The 17,412-nt window shown below is 44.2% G+C and overlaps 1 protein-coding gene and 4 non-coding genes across 8 annotated transcripts; all 5 read right to left on the bottom strand.

Moving 5' to 3' along the window:
* Window positions 1-2,572: 2,572 nt before the first annotated feature.
* On the bottom strand, window positions 2,573-13,088 carry LOC140389938 (uncharacterized). Of its 4 annotated transcripts, none has more exons than XM_072474605.1 (10): window positions 12,967-13,088; window positions 12,161-12,217; window positions 11,598-11,622; window positions 10,006-10,068; window positions 9,707-9,800; window positions 9,234-9,289; window positions 8,930-8,971; window positions 4,420-5,344; window positions 4,004-4,163; window positions 2,573-3,918 (listed from the first exon to the last, which is right to left on the bottom strand). In XM_072474605.1, exons 8-10 carry the CDS (start codon window positions 4,666-4,668, stop codon window positions 2,882-2,884), a joined length of 1,446 nt encoding a protein of 481 aa, XP_072330706.1. In that variant the 5' UTR covers window positions 4,669-5,344; window positions 8,930-8,971; window positions 9,234-9,289; window positions 9,707-9,800; window positions 10,006-10,068; window positions 11,598-11,622; window positions 12,161-12,217; window positions 12,967-13,088; the 3' UTR covers window positions 2,573-2,881. The 4 variants fall into 4 exon arrangements, with proteins under 4 accessions (XP_072330706.1, XP_072330707.1, XP_072330709.1 ...); XM_072474606.1 differs by having other exon boundaries at window positions 9,707-9,797; XM_072474608.1 differs by lacking the exon at window positions 11,598-11,622.
* On the bottom strand, window positions 9,045-9,116 carry LOC140390942 (small nucleolar RNA SNORD49). The gene has a single exon (XR_011934970.1). It is a non-coding gene; the product is annotated as a small nucleolar RNA SNORD49 (small nucleolar RNA).
* On the bottom strand, window positions 9,369-9,441 carry LOC140390949 (small nucleolar RNA SNORD65). Its single transcript, XR_011934976.1, has one exon. It is a non-coding gene; the product is annotated as a small nucleolar RNA SNORD65 (small nucleolar RNA).
* Window positions 9,875-9,948, bottom strand: LOC140390948 (small nucleolar RNA SNORD65). Its single transcript, XR_011934975.1, has one exon. It is a non-coding gene; the product is annotated as a small nucleolar RNA SNORD65 (small nucleolar RNA).
* LOC140390943 (small nucleolar RNA SNORD49) lies at window positions 11,694-11,762 on the bottom strand. The gene has a single exon (XR_011934971.1). It is a non-coding gene; the product is annotated as a small nucleolar RNA SNORD49 (small nucleolar RNA).
* Window positions 13,089-17,412: the final 4,324 nt, after the last annotated feature.

Raw genomic sequence — 17,412 nt, 5'->3', positions numbered from 1 at the left:
AGTAAATTAGGAGAGCAAAAAGGAGACATAAAAGGATACTGGCAGGTAAAAAAAAGGACGATCCTGTTATTTTACAAGTACACTAAGGGTAAAGGGATAACTAGGGAAAGACTATGGCCCATTATGGAACACAGTGGTAGTTTGTGTATGGAGCCAGAGGATGTTGGTAGGTTCTAAGTGAATACTTTGTGCCAGTGTTCACTCAGAGGGATAGTGTCGGTATAGAAATCAGGGAGGACGAAACAATTTGGAGGTCCTGCGTGGTCTCGCAGGCTTAAAAGTAGACAAACCTCCAGGTGCCAGATGAAATGTATCCCAGGTTGTTGAGTGAGGCAAGGGAGGAAATAGCAAAGGCACTAGCAATAATTTTCAATTCCTCTCTGGCCAAGTGAGAGGTGCCGGAGGACTGGTGGATAGCCAATGTGGTACCATTATTCAAGGGATAAGCCAAGAAACTTCCAAGTCAATCAGTCCAACCTCAGATGTGGAAGCAATTCTGAGGGTCAGAATTAATCTGCACTTGGAGAGGCAGGGATGAATCAAGAACAGTCATGCAGGGTTTTGTTAAGAGGTCATTTGGGCAGCACAATAGTTAGCACGGTTGCTTCACAGCGCCAGGGTCCCAGGTTTGATTCTCGGCTTGGGTCACTGTCTGCACGTTCTCCCCACGTCTGCGTGGGTTTCCTCTGGGTGCTCCAGTTTCCTCCCACAAAAGATGTAGTTAGGTAACTTAGACATTCTGAATTCTCCCCGTGTACCAGAACAGGCACCAGAGTATGGCAAATGGGGGCTTTTCACAGTAACTTCAATGCAATGCAAGCCTACTTATTATGTCTCACCAACTTGATTCAATTTTTCAAAGGTGACCAGGTGTGTAGATGATGGAAATGCATTTGACGTAGTCTACTTGGACTTCAGCAATGCTTTTGATAAGGTCCCACATGGGAGACTGATAGCAAAGGTAAGAGCCCATACGATCCAAGGAAATGTGGCAAATTTGATCCAAAATTGGCTGCTGGCAGGAATCAGAGGGTGATGGTTGTGTTGCTTTTCTGACTGGAAACCTGTGTCCAGTGGGGTCCGCAGGGATCACTGTTGGGGCCCTTGCTGTTTGTGGTCTATATAAATGCAAGGTTGATCAGTAAGTTTGCGGATGATACAATAATTGGTGGCACGGTAGTGAGGATAGCCTTTGATTACAAGAGGATATAGACGGACTGGTCAGTGGCAAATGGAGCTCAATCGGGATAAGTGAGGTGATGCACTTGGGCAGGACAAACAAGGCAAGGGAATACATGATAAACGGCAGGACCCTGGGAAGCAGAGGGATCTTGGTATGATGTGTAAAATCACCATAGTGCCAGATGATCATAGGCTGTTCATATTGAATACACGCTGAGTTTGCTCTGCATCACGAACCAGCTGTCTAGCCAACTAAACATGTACATCAGTCCCTTAAGATTGCAGAGCAGGGGAGGTTATGCTGGAACTGTGTAAAACGTTGGTGAGGCCACAGCTATTGTGTGCCGTACTGGATTTAATTTTTTTTTAAATCCACATTATAGGAGGGATGTTATAGTACTGGCATGGGTGGAGATTTACCAGGATATTGCCTGGGCTGGAGCGTATTAGTTATGAAGAGGGATTGGATAGACTTGGATTGTTTTCCTTGGAGCAGGAGGGGGAGATATGATTTGAGATGTATAAAATTATGAGGGGCATAGATAATAGGAGACAGGAATAATCCTTTCCCCTTGGTGGAGGGATCAATGACCAGCAGACATAGGAGCAAGAGGTTTAGAGGGGATGTGAAGGAAATCTTTTTTACCCAGAGGGTGGAAGCTTGGAACTCACTGGCTAAAAGGGTGGTGTAGGCAAAATACCTCAAACATTTATGAAGCATTGAGATGTGCACTTGCGATCCAGAGCATACAAAGCTTTGGGTCAAGTGCTGGGAAATAGGATTAGAATAGTTAGGTTGTTGTTTTTGACCAGCTGGAGTGCAAACTTGATGGGCCAAAGGGCCTTTTCTGTGCTGTGTGACTTTGATCTTTCCCTTGGTGGAAGAGCCTCCACCCAGCAGACGTGATTGTGCAGAAATTGATGACAGCATCTGAACGGAGATACTGAAGCTATCTATGCCTTGTGATTTATCCACTCACCTGATGAAGGAGCTGCGCTCCGAAAGCTAGTGATTCAAAGCAAACCTGTTGTTCTTTAACCTGGTTTTGTAAGACTTCTTACTATGCCCACCCCAGTCCAACGGCAGCATCTCCACAACATGGCTACCATCGACATCGCAAACTGCCGGATCAAAGTATCGCACATATAGACACCACTCACCTGATGAGTGAGCTGCGCTAAGAAAGCTAGTGATTCAAAACAAACCTGTTGGGACTTTAACCTGGTGTTGTAAGACTTCTTGTGATTTATCAGAGGAAGCCCTGACTGCACCCCCCGCCCCCTCCCACGGGCAGCTTGAAAGCACTGGTGGTTGCTGGGCACCAGCATGCAATGCATCTGGGTAGCAAGTGGCAAAATTTCCACACGGAAATCAGGTAAAAGGACCGTGTAGATGTAAAACAAGTGATATTTTAATTTAGCAGCAAAGATTCAATGCTGGACATTTGAGGTAGTTATGGCTGAACAATGTCAACTTCAACTGCTTAGTGCAAGACTTGCGTTGATAATTATTAAAATTCATTAAAAGTTTAGACCTAGATTAATGCATAAAAATAGACTCAAATAGAACACATACAGTAAATTATAAATACAATTAAATAAATAAACATTTTCTCAAAACAAAATTTGCACCGTCATCTGTGGCTGATGATCACTATTGCAAAGTGGGATTAGAAAAAGTCCACCGAGAACTTCAACTCTAACGCCTTCTGCGTCTACCCCGTGCCCGTGACCGGACCCCTCGTGTTCCAATAATATGTCCAGCAACAGGTAACTCATTGTTGGGATGCTGCTGCCCAGACGTTGCATCCATTAGAGGTGTAGCTGCTCGTTCATGTGTCGGCACAGTTTCTGTACTTGGACCCATCAGGAATGTTTCTACTGGAGCCACTTGTGTTACTGCCGTACCAGCCGCATGCATCTCAGGTATTTGGATTGGCATCTGATTAAGGTCACTTACAGCACCCTGATAATGCTGGATTTGCTTTGTAGCAGTCAATGCATCAGTAAGTTTTTGAATAGAAAGGGCCAGCTGCTGACAAAGACTTGTCTTCAACTCCCTCACCTCTTGACAAAGACTTGTCTTCAAATCTCTCACCTCCTGACAAAGACCTGTCTTCAACTCCCTTACCTCCTGACAAAGACCAGTCATTTCCTGTCTGATCAAATCCAGAGAGTCTAGCTGTCTGTCATGTTGTGCCACCAATATGTCCCTGAGCCCTGCAACAAACACCTCTTCCACTGAAGTCTCAACATTGGGATGTGCTCCATGCGTCACTGAAGACGATGCTTCAAGTGCTTGAACTGTTGGGGGTCCCTCACCACTCGACATTTCGGATTGGTCTATCACACATCCGCCCACTAACCCTGCAGCATCAGTTTCATGGGTGCCTGAATGACATCTATCTGTACCTCGCTCAGAGCAAGCGGGGCCAGGGGATGGAGAGGTGATCTGAATATTGTCCCAGGATTGCATCCCTTCAACATCAGCATCCTGTAGGTTCAATGTGGAGATGGGAGTAACAGTACCACTTCGCTTGCCCTCCCAGCCAGGATGCATGGCTCCCTGCTCATCTGGATGCCACTCCACTTCCTCCTTCAGCTCAATTACAGTCACACTTTCCTCCTCTTTGACCCGTGGCTCAGCATCATCCACAGATCTCCTTTCAACAATATTGGCTGCTGCTACCGACTTGCTGCCATCTACAGATGGTGTATCCAAATGTGGCCGTGACCCTGTCAGAAGAAAACATTCACGCAGGTTCATACAAGATCAGAAGCCCAAATGCTCGCACGTGGCTCAAACTCTGGCAACACTCACCTTGCCCCATTCCAATGTCTGCTTGACTACCAGACACTGAACTATTATTGACTCCCACCAGCTGCCTGGCCCTCTCTTCGTATTCATTAAGAGCCTTCAGAAATGGCACACGACCAACCCTGGTCAATAAACGCTCCCGGGCATTATGAGCCATTTTAATCTGTTTAAACAGACATGCAAAATAATTATTACTGTGTGCTATTGTGTTGGCTTGGATTTGACTTTTGCACTGTTGGCAGTTAATATTCAGAGTAATATCGCCTCACCACTCTGCGGTTGCAGATATGGGATCGTTTACAAGCCCCGTCCTAAAAGCAACTATTTTACAACCACTTGACTTTCTATCACCCACAAAATCTTCCATTTCATAACTTTTTAAATCCCAAATGAAAAAAAAAACCATTATCTTTACAAACCCTGGCAGATCGTGTTAAATCATTCAATTTCTTGCGACATTGCTCTGCAGTCCGTGGAATGATGCTGTTAGCAGTCACAGTCTCTGCAACCTCCTTCCATGCCAAGATACTAACTTTTCCAGGCACTCTGCGCTTATCATAGCCAAGAAGGCGGTAACGCTTTGCCTCCACCTCATTGAGAAGTGTGCCAAGGTCTTCATCACTAAAGTTATGACATTTCTTCCGCTCATCTGCTTTTTGAACTGCCATCTTCTTTTCTGTAAGCAAGTAAATAAGTATTTTTTTTCAGACTATTTATTTGTTAGAGCTGGTGTTTTAAAATGTCCATGAACTTATGGATTGATGGGAGGCAAGCGTAAATGATGCAGTGTAGGGAATGGCAACTTAACAGCATGGAATTGGATAGATATGTTGAGATGGAAAGGATGGAGTTTTTAAAAGAACAGTTGTAATAAATGCCAATTTCATTTGCAGCTCAGGTCTGCGTATCAAAATAATTCACAAAATGCTTGTTTATTGGTTTGGTCACAAGTCTTCAGTAAACTGTTACTCCATGTTACAGAATTACAATGCAGAAATATTACAATAGTTAACAGCATAACATTAATACATGGTAAATAGGCACCAACATTACAATTCTAGCAAACTGCTAGCGAACATAACAATGGTGCAGATAAACAAGGCAGACAAATAGTCAACACTACAGTAGAAACCTCATTGGACGAGAACAGTGGATTGAGGTGTTCGTCAGAAAATTCCACAAGAAACCCAAGAAAAAGGCCAGTAGAAACCTCATGGATGAGAACAGTGGATTGAGGTGGATGAGAACAGTGGATTGAGGTGTTCGTCAGAAAACTCCACAAGAAAAAGGCCAGTAGTTGTTTATATCAGTCAGCAATTATTTATCATCATCTTTTCGTTTGCACTGTAAGAGATAGAAATAGATGTTAACAGCTGAAAAAAACCACACTACCGAATGCATTCCATTCATAGCCTCCAAGGAAACCAGACTACACATTTAAACCATATCGCAATGAAAACCTATTTGGACAGGTTAACCATCTCATTTAAAAACGAGTCATTGGCATGGCCACCTCCTTGAACTTCTGCAACCCAGAAACCCCCATAGTTGACCCAGCGACAGCATATAGTTCTAACTCAGGATAGTGTTGCTTGAAGGAAAAGTTGCATGCACTAGTGTCCCCTTCAACTGCTGCCCAGTATTGGTAACGGGTTTGGAAGGTGCTATGGCAAGTTGGTGCATCCTGCAGACAGTACACTGCTGCCTGCCCCTGTGCATTGGTAGTGGTAGTGAAAAGTGACTGATGTGGTGCAAATCAAACAGGCGGTTTTGGCCTGAATGCAATTACACTTCCTTGTTGTTGGGAGCATTAGAATACCATTTCATTTCCCTCTCCTCCCAGAGGGGGGTGGAGGGTGCAATTTTTTGGGTTTGGAGACCCAGGGAGAACGTGCAAACTCCAGATCAGGTCCTTGGCAAGTGCTAGCCACTGCACCACCATGCCACCCCCTTTAAAAGATTACCTGAATACCACTCTCCGCACATACCCCATTACAAACAGGGTATCATCTTGAACAACTAAGCTTCCAGACTGCTGGTGGTGAGAATTCTACCCATGAACAAAATTCATCTCAGTTCCAAATGGCTTGCCCTTGCAGATTGGCTTGGGCTTAAAAATGCAGCTCTTGAGGAACAATTGGACAGGCTAGGGTTCATTTCCTTTGAAGAGGTCAGGAACAATTTGTATCCCTAGGAGGTTGATTACCAGAGGGCACAAGTTAAGCAGACATGGGGAAAATCATCTTCACCCAGAAAGTGGTGGGTGCCTGGAATTCACTGCCTTGTTTGGTGGTGTAAGCAGAAATAACTGCAGCGGAAGGCAGGGCAACTTGCATGGTGACAGACCAGGTGCCGAAAGGTACTTCAGACAGCAGGCTAGTTCCACCCCCCCTCCTTTCAATCGGTGCAGGCAGGCTGAATGGAAAATATGCCTGTATTTTCCAGAGTTCAGGAACCAGAGGGAAGTTGAAGCAGTCACATGCAGCTTTTGGAATTAGTCTCTGCCTTTGCACTCCCTCCCCCTTTACCCCACCACCCATTCCCTCCCCCTTTACCCCACCACCCATAAGTGCATAATTCCTTAGGCAAGGAGACCAAAACTACACAAAATACCCATATACTTTAATACCGTTTACTAACCTGTTGTGCAAGACTTTAAAGCCTTTTGTAAACCAAAGTACACGACAACCACTAGCTCTGCCTCATCTATTCTGCTACCAACAACCACAAACAAGTTTTTCAGACATTTGACCTGTAAATCCATGTTGACTTGGCCAAATCCTACATTATTTTTGGTGCCCAGTTATCACAAGCTAGATTCTAGCAATATATGTACCATTGATGTCATTAAATGTATCTCCCAATCCACCACAGCTAGCTTGCCCCACATGATTAGGATATGGTCAACAAGTTTTGGAACTATTGTTACTCTTCCCTAAAGGGGTCTTCTAAAACAGGATTACTAATTAGTATTTTTTCCAGGCATAAAACTAGATCCAATAGCCTGCTTCCCAATTGGGTTCTTCATTTTTGCTCTCTGAAACGCATACCAAGAAATTGTCCTCCACAGCATTTACGACATTTAATTTAGTCCATACACATTGGAAGTCCGCCATGATTGTATCACTTGTTACATGTATCTTGAACTTTTATATACCCTGCCATACATCACTCCTGTTTGGTGGCCTATAAACAAGTCTTACTTGTCCATTGCTATTTTTAAGCTACCCAAATTCTACATCTTGCAATCCAAGACCACCTTAATGCACAGATTCATCCCCCATCAGCACTACTCCAACTCTTTGTCCTTTCCTGAATATTGAAATTTCCATTTCCAATCTTAGTCACCCTGAACTTTATCATATCCATTTACCTTTACATTACACACTGCCAATCTACCTTGTTGCAAATGGTGTGTACAATCAGATATAGCACCATTCTGCCTAAACTCAAAATTGTTGAATATTGTGCAGTGTTGGGTCTAGGACACTACCCAGAGGAACTCCCGTAGCAATGTTGCTGACCAGAGATGATTTGGCCACGAACCAGCAACCAGCTTGCTGTGTGCTTTATTAGTGCAGAGTTTTCCTTCAGATTTCTATCGACCAGTTTTGCAAGGGCACCATGATCCCACACTTGGCTCAATTTCTGGCTTGGTGTCAAAGGCAGCCATCAGGGGGGGGGGGGTAATTGACAGTTGCATAGGTCATGTTTTGGTAAACAGAATGTACCTTGGCAATGTTCCACATTTCCTGATAGCACATGGAGAATGGAATTGGCTGAAGACTGGCATCGGATTCCAGGGTTTCATCAGGTTATGGGGAAGTATTTCAGGGAAGCCTCATTTCTTCACTGATGTGTTAGGCTTCCCCCATCATAGAGGGTGCAGATATTTGTGGTGCCTCCTCCAGTTTGTTTTAATTGTCCACCACCATTCAGAACTGGATGCAGTTGGACAGCAGAGATTGCATCTGATCTGCTAGTTTGTAGGATTACTTGGCTCTGTTTATCTCTTACAGTTTTCGCTTTTCAGCATGTAGGTAGTAGTGTGTGGTAGCTTTGACACCCCATGTTTAGATATACCTGCTGATGCCAATGAAATACTCTCCTGCACTCACTGAATCAAGGTTGATCCCATGGCCCGGGAACTGTAGAATGGGGGCAATGCCAGACCAAGTTACAGATTGGTGTCACACTATGATGGGGCATCCTCCATTGAAAGCAGGAGTGTCTCCACAAACTTCACATGCCCTTTTTGACATGCTATCTTACCAGTGGTACAGGGCATATCTGGGGATGGTGGTGTCAGAGACCTGTGTAAAGTAGGATCCTGAGTGTATGCCAGGCTGTTGTGTGACTAGTCAGTGATATAGTTTGTGCAGATGTTACAAATCAACAGGGCTGGCATTGCTCCTTTCATCTCTGGTGCTCCGATTGATGCCAGGTGGTATGCATCAACTGTATCCATGACAATTGGTGAAGACACAGCTACTTTTTGAAATTTTATTGACTTAGTTCAAATTCAATTACTCCCATCCTGGCTCTCTTCATTTAGTGTACAACCCAGTGTCACCTATTTTAACAATGTGAATACCAACAAACTTTTAATGTGATTATCAAAGTCTGCTAGTCACATTCTTTTAAGATTTTGTAACAGCTACGAGGCCATTTCAGACACTGAGCAGTCAACCACACTGCTGCATCTGGAGTCACATGCAAGTTGAACCAGGCAAGGACAGATCTCCTTCCCTCAAGGACATTTTTCTAGAGAACCCTGAAACAGGTCTGAATCAAGAGCATGCATTTACACATCATAGTGCAGTAAAATCTGAAGATGCTTAAAGAATATAGGGGAACAGTTCACTATTCAGCCTATCATTAACACGGATAGCTGTTGTCACACCCAACCAATATATTCACTATACTCACCCTTTCAATGAGCAATATTCCAAGATTTCATCAATGCAATTGCTGAAAGAGAGTAAAGTAGCATTCAGAAGGCATAATCACAATTTTGAAAAAAGGCAGCATTAACTTCCATCTGAGTCAGTTAAAATACAGTATCTTCAGTTCTCGCATCCGATGGCACTTCCTATTTGTATTTATCATCATTCAGAAATGGATCCAGTGAAACTGAGCAATGGGACTAAGAAAAATTGCAAAGAGCTTAGACAATTTTCTCAAATAAATTTAGAGCAAGTTAGTCTCTTCTGGAATTTGACTTAAAGCTCACCTGTCAATGACACATCAAGGGTACAGCCAAGCACCCAGTGCAGCAAACATCTCCATCTATAGACAGAGAAATAGGTTTTTTTTTTTAAAAAATCATACAGAATCTCATTTTTAAAAAATAAAGTCTATCACTTGTGATCAGAAAACCATCACTCAGCACTGTTCAATCTGACGGTAATTCCAGCTATTTGAGTAAAGTTTCATCATCCACAGGTGAAAATCCTCTACGGTTGCTATCAGATTTACTGGAGCTTGAAATTATATAGCACACTTAACATAGTAAAATGCTTCAAAGCTGCTGGCAGGAATGATCAAACAATGTGGCACCAAACCTCAAGCAGCTATGAAGGCAGGTAACCAAACAAGAAAAATGGTTAGTGGTGCCGTTCCTGGATGGCCAAAGCCAGTTACCAACTGACTCAAATAGCGACTGCAATTAATTGTGAATAAGTAATTTGGTACAAAAAGGCTCACCTTCAGCAGTGACACCATTTTTGAAAGTTGGATGCTGGAACTTCTTAGCCATCATCAATTACAATGGTGCATGCTTCCAAAGGATTAAGCTCTGCTGATTTCAAAGAGAAAGCAAAAGTTAGTATAAAGACACCAGAGCATTATGCATTTACAAAAAAATAATGACATAATCAGAAAACCATTGCTCAACACTTTCCAATCTGACGGTAATTCCAGCTATTTTAAGTTTGGTTTCATCATGTATGTCATTCAAATAACTCTCATGGACCATATCCTCTATTTTGAGGGCTCAAACTGACCTGTTAAGAGCAATGCTGCACAGAATCTATCCAGTTTCCATTCCTCAATGTGAAAACGGACACCTACATAGAAAGAAAACAATTAGAGAACACCATGCAATTTCAATATTACCAAAAGACCAAACTGAACTACTTGGTGGCAGTGGTTAGCACTGCTGCCTCGGTGCCAGGGACTGGGTTAGATTCCAGCTTTGAGCAAGTGTGAAGTTTGCACATTCTTCACATAGCCACATGGATTTCCCTCAGTCTGAAGATGTATAAATTAGGTGGATTGACTACTAAACTGCCCATGTTCAAGGATGTGTAGATTGGTGGGGTTACAGGAATAGGGCCTAGGTACAGTGGTCCTTTGGAGGGTCAGTGCAGACTCTTTGGCCTGCTGCTACATTACTGCTCAATACTTTCCAATCTGACCAATTCCAGCTATTGAGTTTGGTTTCTTCATCCATGACAATTTACAATCTTTTTGCAAATTACTTGCCAGATAAAACATGCAGCTTTGGATATAAAGGACCATATATAATTTCTAAAATCAAAAAACAAATTTTGTTGCATTTACACTGCAAAATTATTCCAAGCCCCATCGGTACATGCCGTGTGATTCACAGAATACTAGTGCAGAAGAGGACCTTAAGCCCATCGAGTGGACACTGACACATGAAAGGCCCTGGCCTGCTCACTTAAACCCACTTGCCAGCACATGGCCAATAGCCTTGAATGTTATGGTGTCCGAAGTAATCATCCAGGTGCTTTTTTTTTTTTTAAATTAAAAAAGTAGTGAGGCATCCCACCTACACCACCCTCCCAAGCAGTGCTTTCCAGACAGTCAGTCTTTTGGGGTAAAATTTTCCCTCAAATCCCCCTCTAAACCTTCCACCCCTCACTTTGAACTAGTGTCCCCTCGGAACTGACTCTTCAACTAAGGGAAACAATTGTTCCCTATCCATGCCCCTCAATCTTGTACACCTCAATCAGGTCACCTCAGTCCCCTTTGCACCAGAGAAAACAACCCAAGCCTGTCCAACCTCTTTACAACTAAAATGTTCCATCCCAGACCACATTCTGGTGAATCTTCTCCACATCCCCTCCAGTGCAATTACATCCTTCCTACAATGTGACAACCAGAATGACACTTCTCCAGCTGTGGCCTCCCCTCACCAGTTTTACACAGCTCCATCATGACCTCCCTGTTTTTGTAATCTATGCCCCGATTGATACATCTTCCTGTAACCCAAGACACTCAACCTCATTGTTAACCACCCAGCCAATCGCTGTCATCTGAATCATCAGAGTGGTGCAGGAAAAATCAGCGAGCTGATTTACCAGGTGACAGAAAAAGAACCCAAATTTGGTTGTAACACATAAGCGCTATGTACAATTTCAATTCAACATTTATTTTTGTACTAAAATAGGTAAACCGCTCCTCACAAGGTGAAGACCACTGACAATATGCTCGTCCATGTTGACTGAAATTATGTTATAGACTGCAGCTTAAACCACAACACCCATGCTATGTGTTGCAAATTGAGTGGAAAAGATAAAAACAGTGAACTTGCTATTAGATTAGGTTGGTAGTATTTGAATAAACTCACCAATTAACACATTCCATATCAATTGCTGAAAAAAAAAATATTCAATAAGTTCCCAACCCAACTTATACATTAAAAAAAAATATTCAGTTACAGTTAAATCAGAATTTGAACAGGATCGTCAGTTCTCGAATCAGATGGCACTTCCTATTCAGTTTCATCATTAGAGTAAATACAATTATTCAAAGTGGGTGACAAGGAACAAATCTGTATTTATCAACAAGGGACCATAAATAAATTACTAGATTATGATTTGGCACATTGGTTGAATGTTCCGTGTTTGCCACCAGATAAGGGAGACTTCACTGCAAAAATTAACATCCTGAAATAACCACCTAGATTATATGCCCAGCAATCCGTGCCAGGCTTGATGCTTATTTTTTTTTTAAAGGTAGAAGGGAAATATTTATTCTCATTACAAGAGGCAAATGCCCATTACCCTATTTTTGAAAACAAGCTTGTTAGGAAGGACCACGCATTAAGTACATTCAACCTACATGATTAATTTTATTCAACAGTAAGCACAGCATGCTGTTGTACTTCAGTATAAAAGGTTTTAAACTGACCTAAAGCAAGTAGCGCAGAAGCAATCTCAATCCCACTTCAGATGTGAAAATCCATACCTATATGAGAAAAGGTGTTGTGACAAACGTTAGTTTTTAAACAAAGGCAACCTAAATCAGAGAATTATTACTGCCAACATTTACCAAGCTTAGTTCAGTTTCGCTATTCACATCAATCTCTGTGAATCACTGAACAAAGAAATTACCATTTACATTCTCTAAAATTGAGCAAGTGCCTCAGGAGTTACATCCAAATTCAGACATCAATCGTCAGTTCCAAAAATAATTGCAGGGTGAGGCACATTATCGTCTGGGCCGTTGACTTTGAATGTACTGAACCAGCACATTAAGAACTGCAGATATATCATCCTATTCCGTACTGCGCCCAGACGGACACGCGACGGGCCGAATGGCCTCTTGCTGCACTACAGGGATTCTATGGCCGTCCTGCAGCTCGCCCAGAGGACGAGAAGTGGTGTGGGCTGTGAGAACGGAAAGCAGGGCCTCATTCAGATACTGACCACCACTCCCCGCAACAACCAGCCACCATTTTATCGGTGTTAACACGTGCAACCAAGCGCAGCCGCCGGATTCTGCATGATCAGGAATTCGACGTGAAGCCCAGCAGGCGCTGCACACCGAGGGGTGGGGAAAGAAAGGAGGGGGCGCGTGGGAAAGGAACGGGCGCCCCCTCCCCCACTCATAGCACGTCGCCACTCGGAACCGGTCTTGTAAAAGTATAAAAATAGTCGCGCCTGCTCTACACGTTGAAAAGTATTCCTAAAACCGGCCAACTGACGGCAAATTACCATGATGAAGACGGGAGGGGAAGGAGTGTTGAAATCGATAAGAGCGGCGAACACCTGACTTCCACTCACAGCCAACGCCGCCGTCAAAGAGAGCGCAAGTTCCGCCCGCTGCGCCTTTTATAGCCTGGGCGAGGCCGGCTCTCTGACGTCACCAAAAACCCTTAAATAAACAGCGATAATCAGCAACTGTCAACAGCCCGGCAACGTTTATATAATTTAAAATACAGTGAAAGTTAAGCGGACTGCCGTACACTTAATTTTTGAGTGTGGATTTATGATTCGGACTGTCAAGACGCGTCACTTCCGCCTTGTTTAAATCGGGCGCGCGCGGTTCGGGATTGTCGTGGCGGAAACAAAAGAATGGGAATGGCCTGGGTTCCGGCCGGCGCAGAGGGAGGCCGGTTGGCCCACCGGGTCGGCGCTGGCTCCAAGCCAGCATCGTGATTCAGTGCCATACCCTTGCACGTTTCTATTCAAATAATCATTGAATGCCTCAACTAAACCTGCTTGCACCATCGGTTCATCAAAACATTCCAGACCCAAACCACTATTCACCCTGTTAACCCCCCCCCCCCCCCCCCCCCTCGGCATATCGCATTTGCTTCTTTTGCAAATCACTTTAAATTTGTGCCCTCTCTTTGTTTCTTTTACGAGCGAGAACAGTTTCTCTCTATCCTGCCCAGCCCCCTCGTGATCTTTATCCTCGGAGCTGCTGAGTGGTCAGCATTTTCTGTATTTTGTAGAGAAAATATGTACTGATTTCCAGTCCGCACATCAGTTTTGTTGTATCCTGTGTCTATGGTGCTTGGCTAATGTCCTAGGCCATATACTTGGGTGTGCCTAATTGTTTTTCTGCAGTTCCTGCAATTTGATAATGCTAGGAGACATTTTGCTGCATACAGATTTGTTAGTTTGAGAAATTAATAATTTTTATACTTGCAAGCTTTCCAAAACCATTGGGAATCTTAACATGCTTTACAGTCAATGATGTACTTTGAAATGGTGTCACTATTGTGATTTGGGAAATTTGACAGCCAGTATGCAAACAGCAAACTAAACAGCAATGTGATAATGACCAGATAATTCATTTTGTGTGATGTTGAAAGATTTCCTGTGCAGCCCCCGCCCCCCTTCCTCCCCCCAAGACACTTGAGACAACTGCTCTTCAAAATACTATCAGTTTCTTTAACAATCACCTGAACAGGCAACTGGGGAGGGGGGTTGGTGACCTTGGTTCAATGCCTCCTCCAAAACACAGCAGTGCAGCACTTCGTCCGTACTGCTTTGGAGTGTTAGCTTTGCTTTTTAAGTGTTACTCTCCGGCTGCGTTGCGCTCAAGCGAGAGTACAGTGTGGCTGGAGAACACTCCAGCGAGCGTCCCAACAAGCTCCGTGCCTCGTGCGATTCACCAAGGTCCCGCGAGTCGGAGTTGGAATTCAGCCCAAAATGTGCATGACCAAACGCCGTCCTGGAAGTTGGTCGTAAACATACTTACGACCTACCTGCCCGGGATTCAACGGTCTCCGTCGATTCTCCGGCCTCCCTCGGGAGCTGCAGTCTGGCGCCGATCAGTGCTAGTCCACACAAATGAAACTTTTTTTTAGCACTGGGGAGCTGAATGGCACCTGGGGGTGGACAGAGTAAGTGCAGGGTGGCCCCTGGCCCTCTCCCTGGAATGTGAGCACCTTGGCACTGCCCCCTGGCACTGCCTTGGTCCTGGGGTAGCAGTGCAAAGATGCCAGGGTGGCACTGCCAAGTGCGAGGAGTGAGGCCCATGAAATGAGGGTGGATGGGGGAGTGCAGGGCAGGTAAGTAGGGACCTCTGGGAGGTTGGAGCAGGTGACGGGTGCGAGACCTGGAAGAGAGGGGTTGCTGTAAGAGGGCTTGGGAGAGCCTGAAGAGGGGGGCCCCCAGGGGCTCCATAGCGGGATGTCCTCACTTGGGAGATGTGGGGTAGTGTCCATGTGTGTGGTTAGTGACTTTGCCCATGGATGGGGGGCTGTGGGGGACCCACATGCTCATTTAGAGATTGGAATACCCTTTCAAAATGGCGGCCTGATCTCTGCGTTCAGCTCCCCAGTGCTAAAAAAAATTCTTGTGAGCTTAACCGGTGAAAAACTCCCCAGGGCCCAAAAAAGTGATTAAGTGCCATTGAATATCAGTGGGGAACTCACCGGCGGGAAAGTCCCCGAAAAATCCACCGCAAATTAACTTAGAAATTTTTTGGGAGAATCGTACCCTTGATCCTGCGACTCAAGGAGAGATGAAAGTGCGACCAATTGAGCCTGAGGTCACACTAATGTCAAAACAATCTATTGTCATCGACAGCTTTTACAATTATCTTAAATTGTTATCCTTTCTCTTAGGCCCACTCATGCCCCACCCCCTCCGCCATTGATTTACATTATGCCAGGCACCATTTCACATCAATTACTGCAGCAAGTGGTATGTGGTACTGGAATTTAAATCGGAATATGGAATAGTAAATTAATGGCTTGAATTTTGCAATTTTAATGGCAGTGAAATTGTCGCTGTTCACCATCATTACTCTGGCACTGACAGTAAGTTTGGTTTCTTCATGCACAGTTGGAAATCCAGAAGTTGCTGTCAGTGATTCCCTGCTCCTCCATGGGGTGTGCTATTGAAGTCCTTACAAACGGAATTAGAGATCACTGAATTGACACTTCTTCAATTTTTGTCTTGTAAAAATCTTGAAAAAGTTTTGCCCTGTTGAATGAAGTCGTAATGATTTCTGATCTATCTCTGGCCCTGAAAAGCTAATTTGTTTCAGAGGGGGCCTAACAGGGTAGACGTTAAAAGGCTGAACCCCTCGCTGGAGAGTCTAGGAATAGAGGACATAATCTAGGAATAAAGGGTCGGCCATTTCAGACAAAGGTGAGGAGAAATTACTTCAATCAAACAATTGTGAAATTTTGGATTTCTCTATGCAGGGAGCTGCGCATGCTCAGACACTTAGTATCTTCAAATTTGAGATCCAAATATTTTTGGGAAGAAAGTACAGATCCAAATATAAGGGAAGAAAGGGACATGGGGAGAAACAGAAAAGTGAGTTGAGTTTAGGATCATCCATGGTCCATTAAATGGTGGAACAGGCTCGAAATCAACTCTTGCTGGCATATCTTGTTTTAATTATGGAGTGCCAAATGTATTCATTCCATATAAAATGTCCCATTGATTTAGCTTTTACATTAGTCCCTTGCATATGTTCTAATCTTTATTTTGCTTTCTGTAACACATTTTTAAAAATGAGTGATAAAACCGGCTTGTTACTTCCTGGTTTGCTATGTGAGAATTCTTCAATGTGGTTGATTGCTTAGCTGACTCACTGACATCATTGATACTGGATTCCAGAAATCTCCTAATAGCTGCCACAGAATTAATGTTGGAAAGGTGAAATCCATATCACAGAGATCACATTAGCAAGGTGCAGTGCGGCATTGTATATCCAGCGAAGCTGAGGGTGACTTACAAGCTCAGGGACTTTTATTTTGGAGCAGCGGAGGAGTTTGCGAAGGCAGAAGGACTGTGGCAGAATTGAGAAATGGCCATGTGCTGATGTAACCTCGTGACTGTATTTTCTTCTTTTTTGTTTCACTGCGTGCGGGTGTAAGGGCTAAAGGAGCCAATGTTGTGTATATTTGGACAAGGGAAGTGATGGGACTTTCACTCAAAATGAGGGCTCTTTGGGGTGTAGGTGGATATGTGGGGTTTGTGTGCTAACAGGGGATTTCTGGGCTTTTCTGGGGCCGGGCAAGGGGGAAAGGGACCCGGGCGGGGGCCTCCACGCTGGCCGGTTTAAGCTGGCCAGTGAACGGGAGTGAGGTGGGGGGGAGGGGCTGCGGCCATCGGAGCCTGGCAGAACTCCGGGGTGGAAAGTTGGAGGGAAGGAACCGAGGTTGGGGAGAGGAGTTTTACAAGAGGCAGTGGACGGGAGGTGTTGGAGACTGGGGGGGGGGTACAACTCTTGGGTATCATGTACGGTACTCTTTCAGAGGTTGGAGGGCGTTGAGTGTAGGGGGGGGGAGGGGGAGTGGACTCTATAGGTCCATGGTGACCATGGGCGGTCCCGGACTCCTTTTTCTTTTTCTCCTTTGTTTTTTTTGTTGCCACCGTGGGAGGGTTTGTTTTCTTGGATGCATATATTGACAGGTGGGCCGTTGTTTGGGATGGTGGGAGGATGGGATCATTGGTATTGTTAAGGGGATTGATTTTGTATTTGTTACCGTTTACTGTTTGTGGGTGGGGTGTAAATCTTGAAGGAAAATGTGAAAATGGAGAATAAAAACATTTTTTTAAAAAATAATAATAACAGTTATCACCCTAAAGACCAGTTTCAAGTATTAAACTAAACAGTGATTATTTACTGGTGTGAGGTGGGGCATGTGAATCAAGTTCCACATCACTACCCACTCACCAGCTTAATTT

This window comes from Scyliorhinus torazame, chromosome 14 (assembly GCF_047496885.1).
Source record: "Scyliorhinus torazame isolate Kashiwa2021f chromosome 14, sScyTor2.1, whole genome shotgun sequence".
Taxonomy (NCBI): Eukaryota; Metazoa; Chordata; class Chondrichthyes; order Carcharhiniformes; family Scyliorhinidae; genus Scyliorhinus; species Scyliorhinus torazame.
Note: the sequence above shows the minus strand (reverse complement) of the source record. Positions and strands in the feature narration are given on the sequence as shown.

Coding starts and splice junctions, on each gene's coding strand:
- LOC140389938 (XM_072474605.1), bottom strand. CDS start 4,668: ATGGCAGTTCAAAAAGCAGATGAGCGGAAGAAATGTCATAACTTTAGT. Junction 4,164..4,419: donor ATTTAACACGATCTGCCAGG/GTTTGTAAAGAT, acceptor CTGTTTAAACAG/ATTAAAATGGCTCATAATGC. Junction 3,919..4,003: donor AGACATTGGAATGGGGCAAG/GTGAGTGTTGCC, acceptor TTCTTCTGACAG/GGTCACGGCCACATTTGGAT.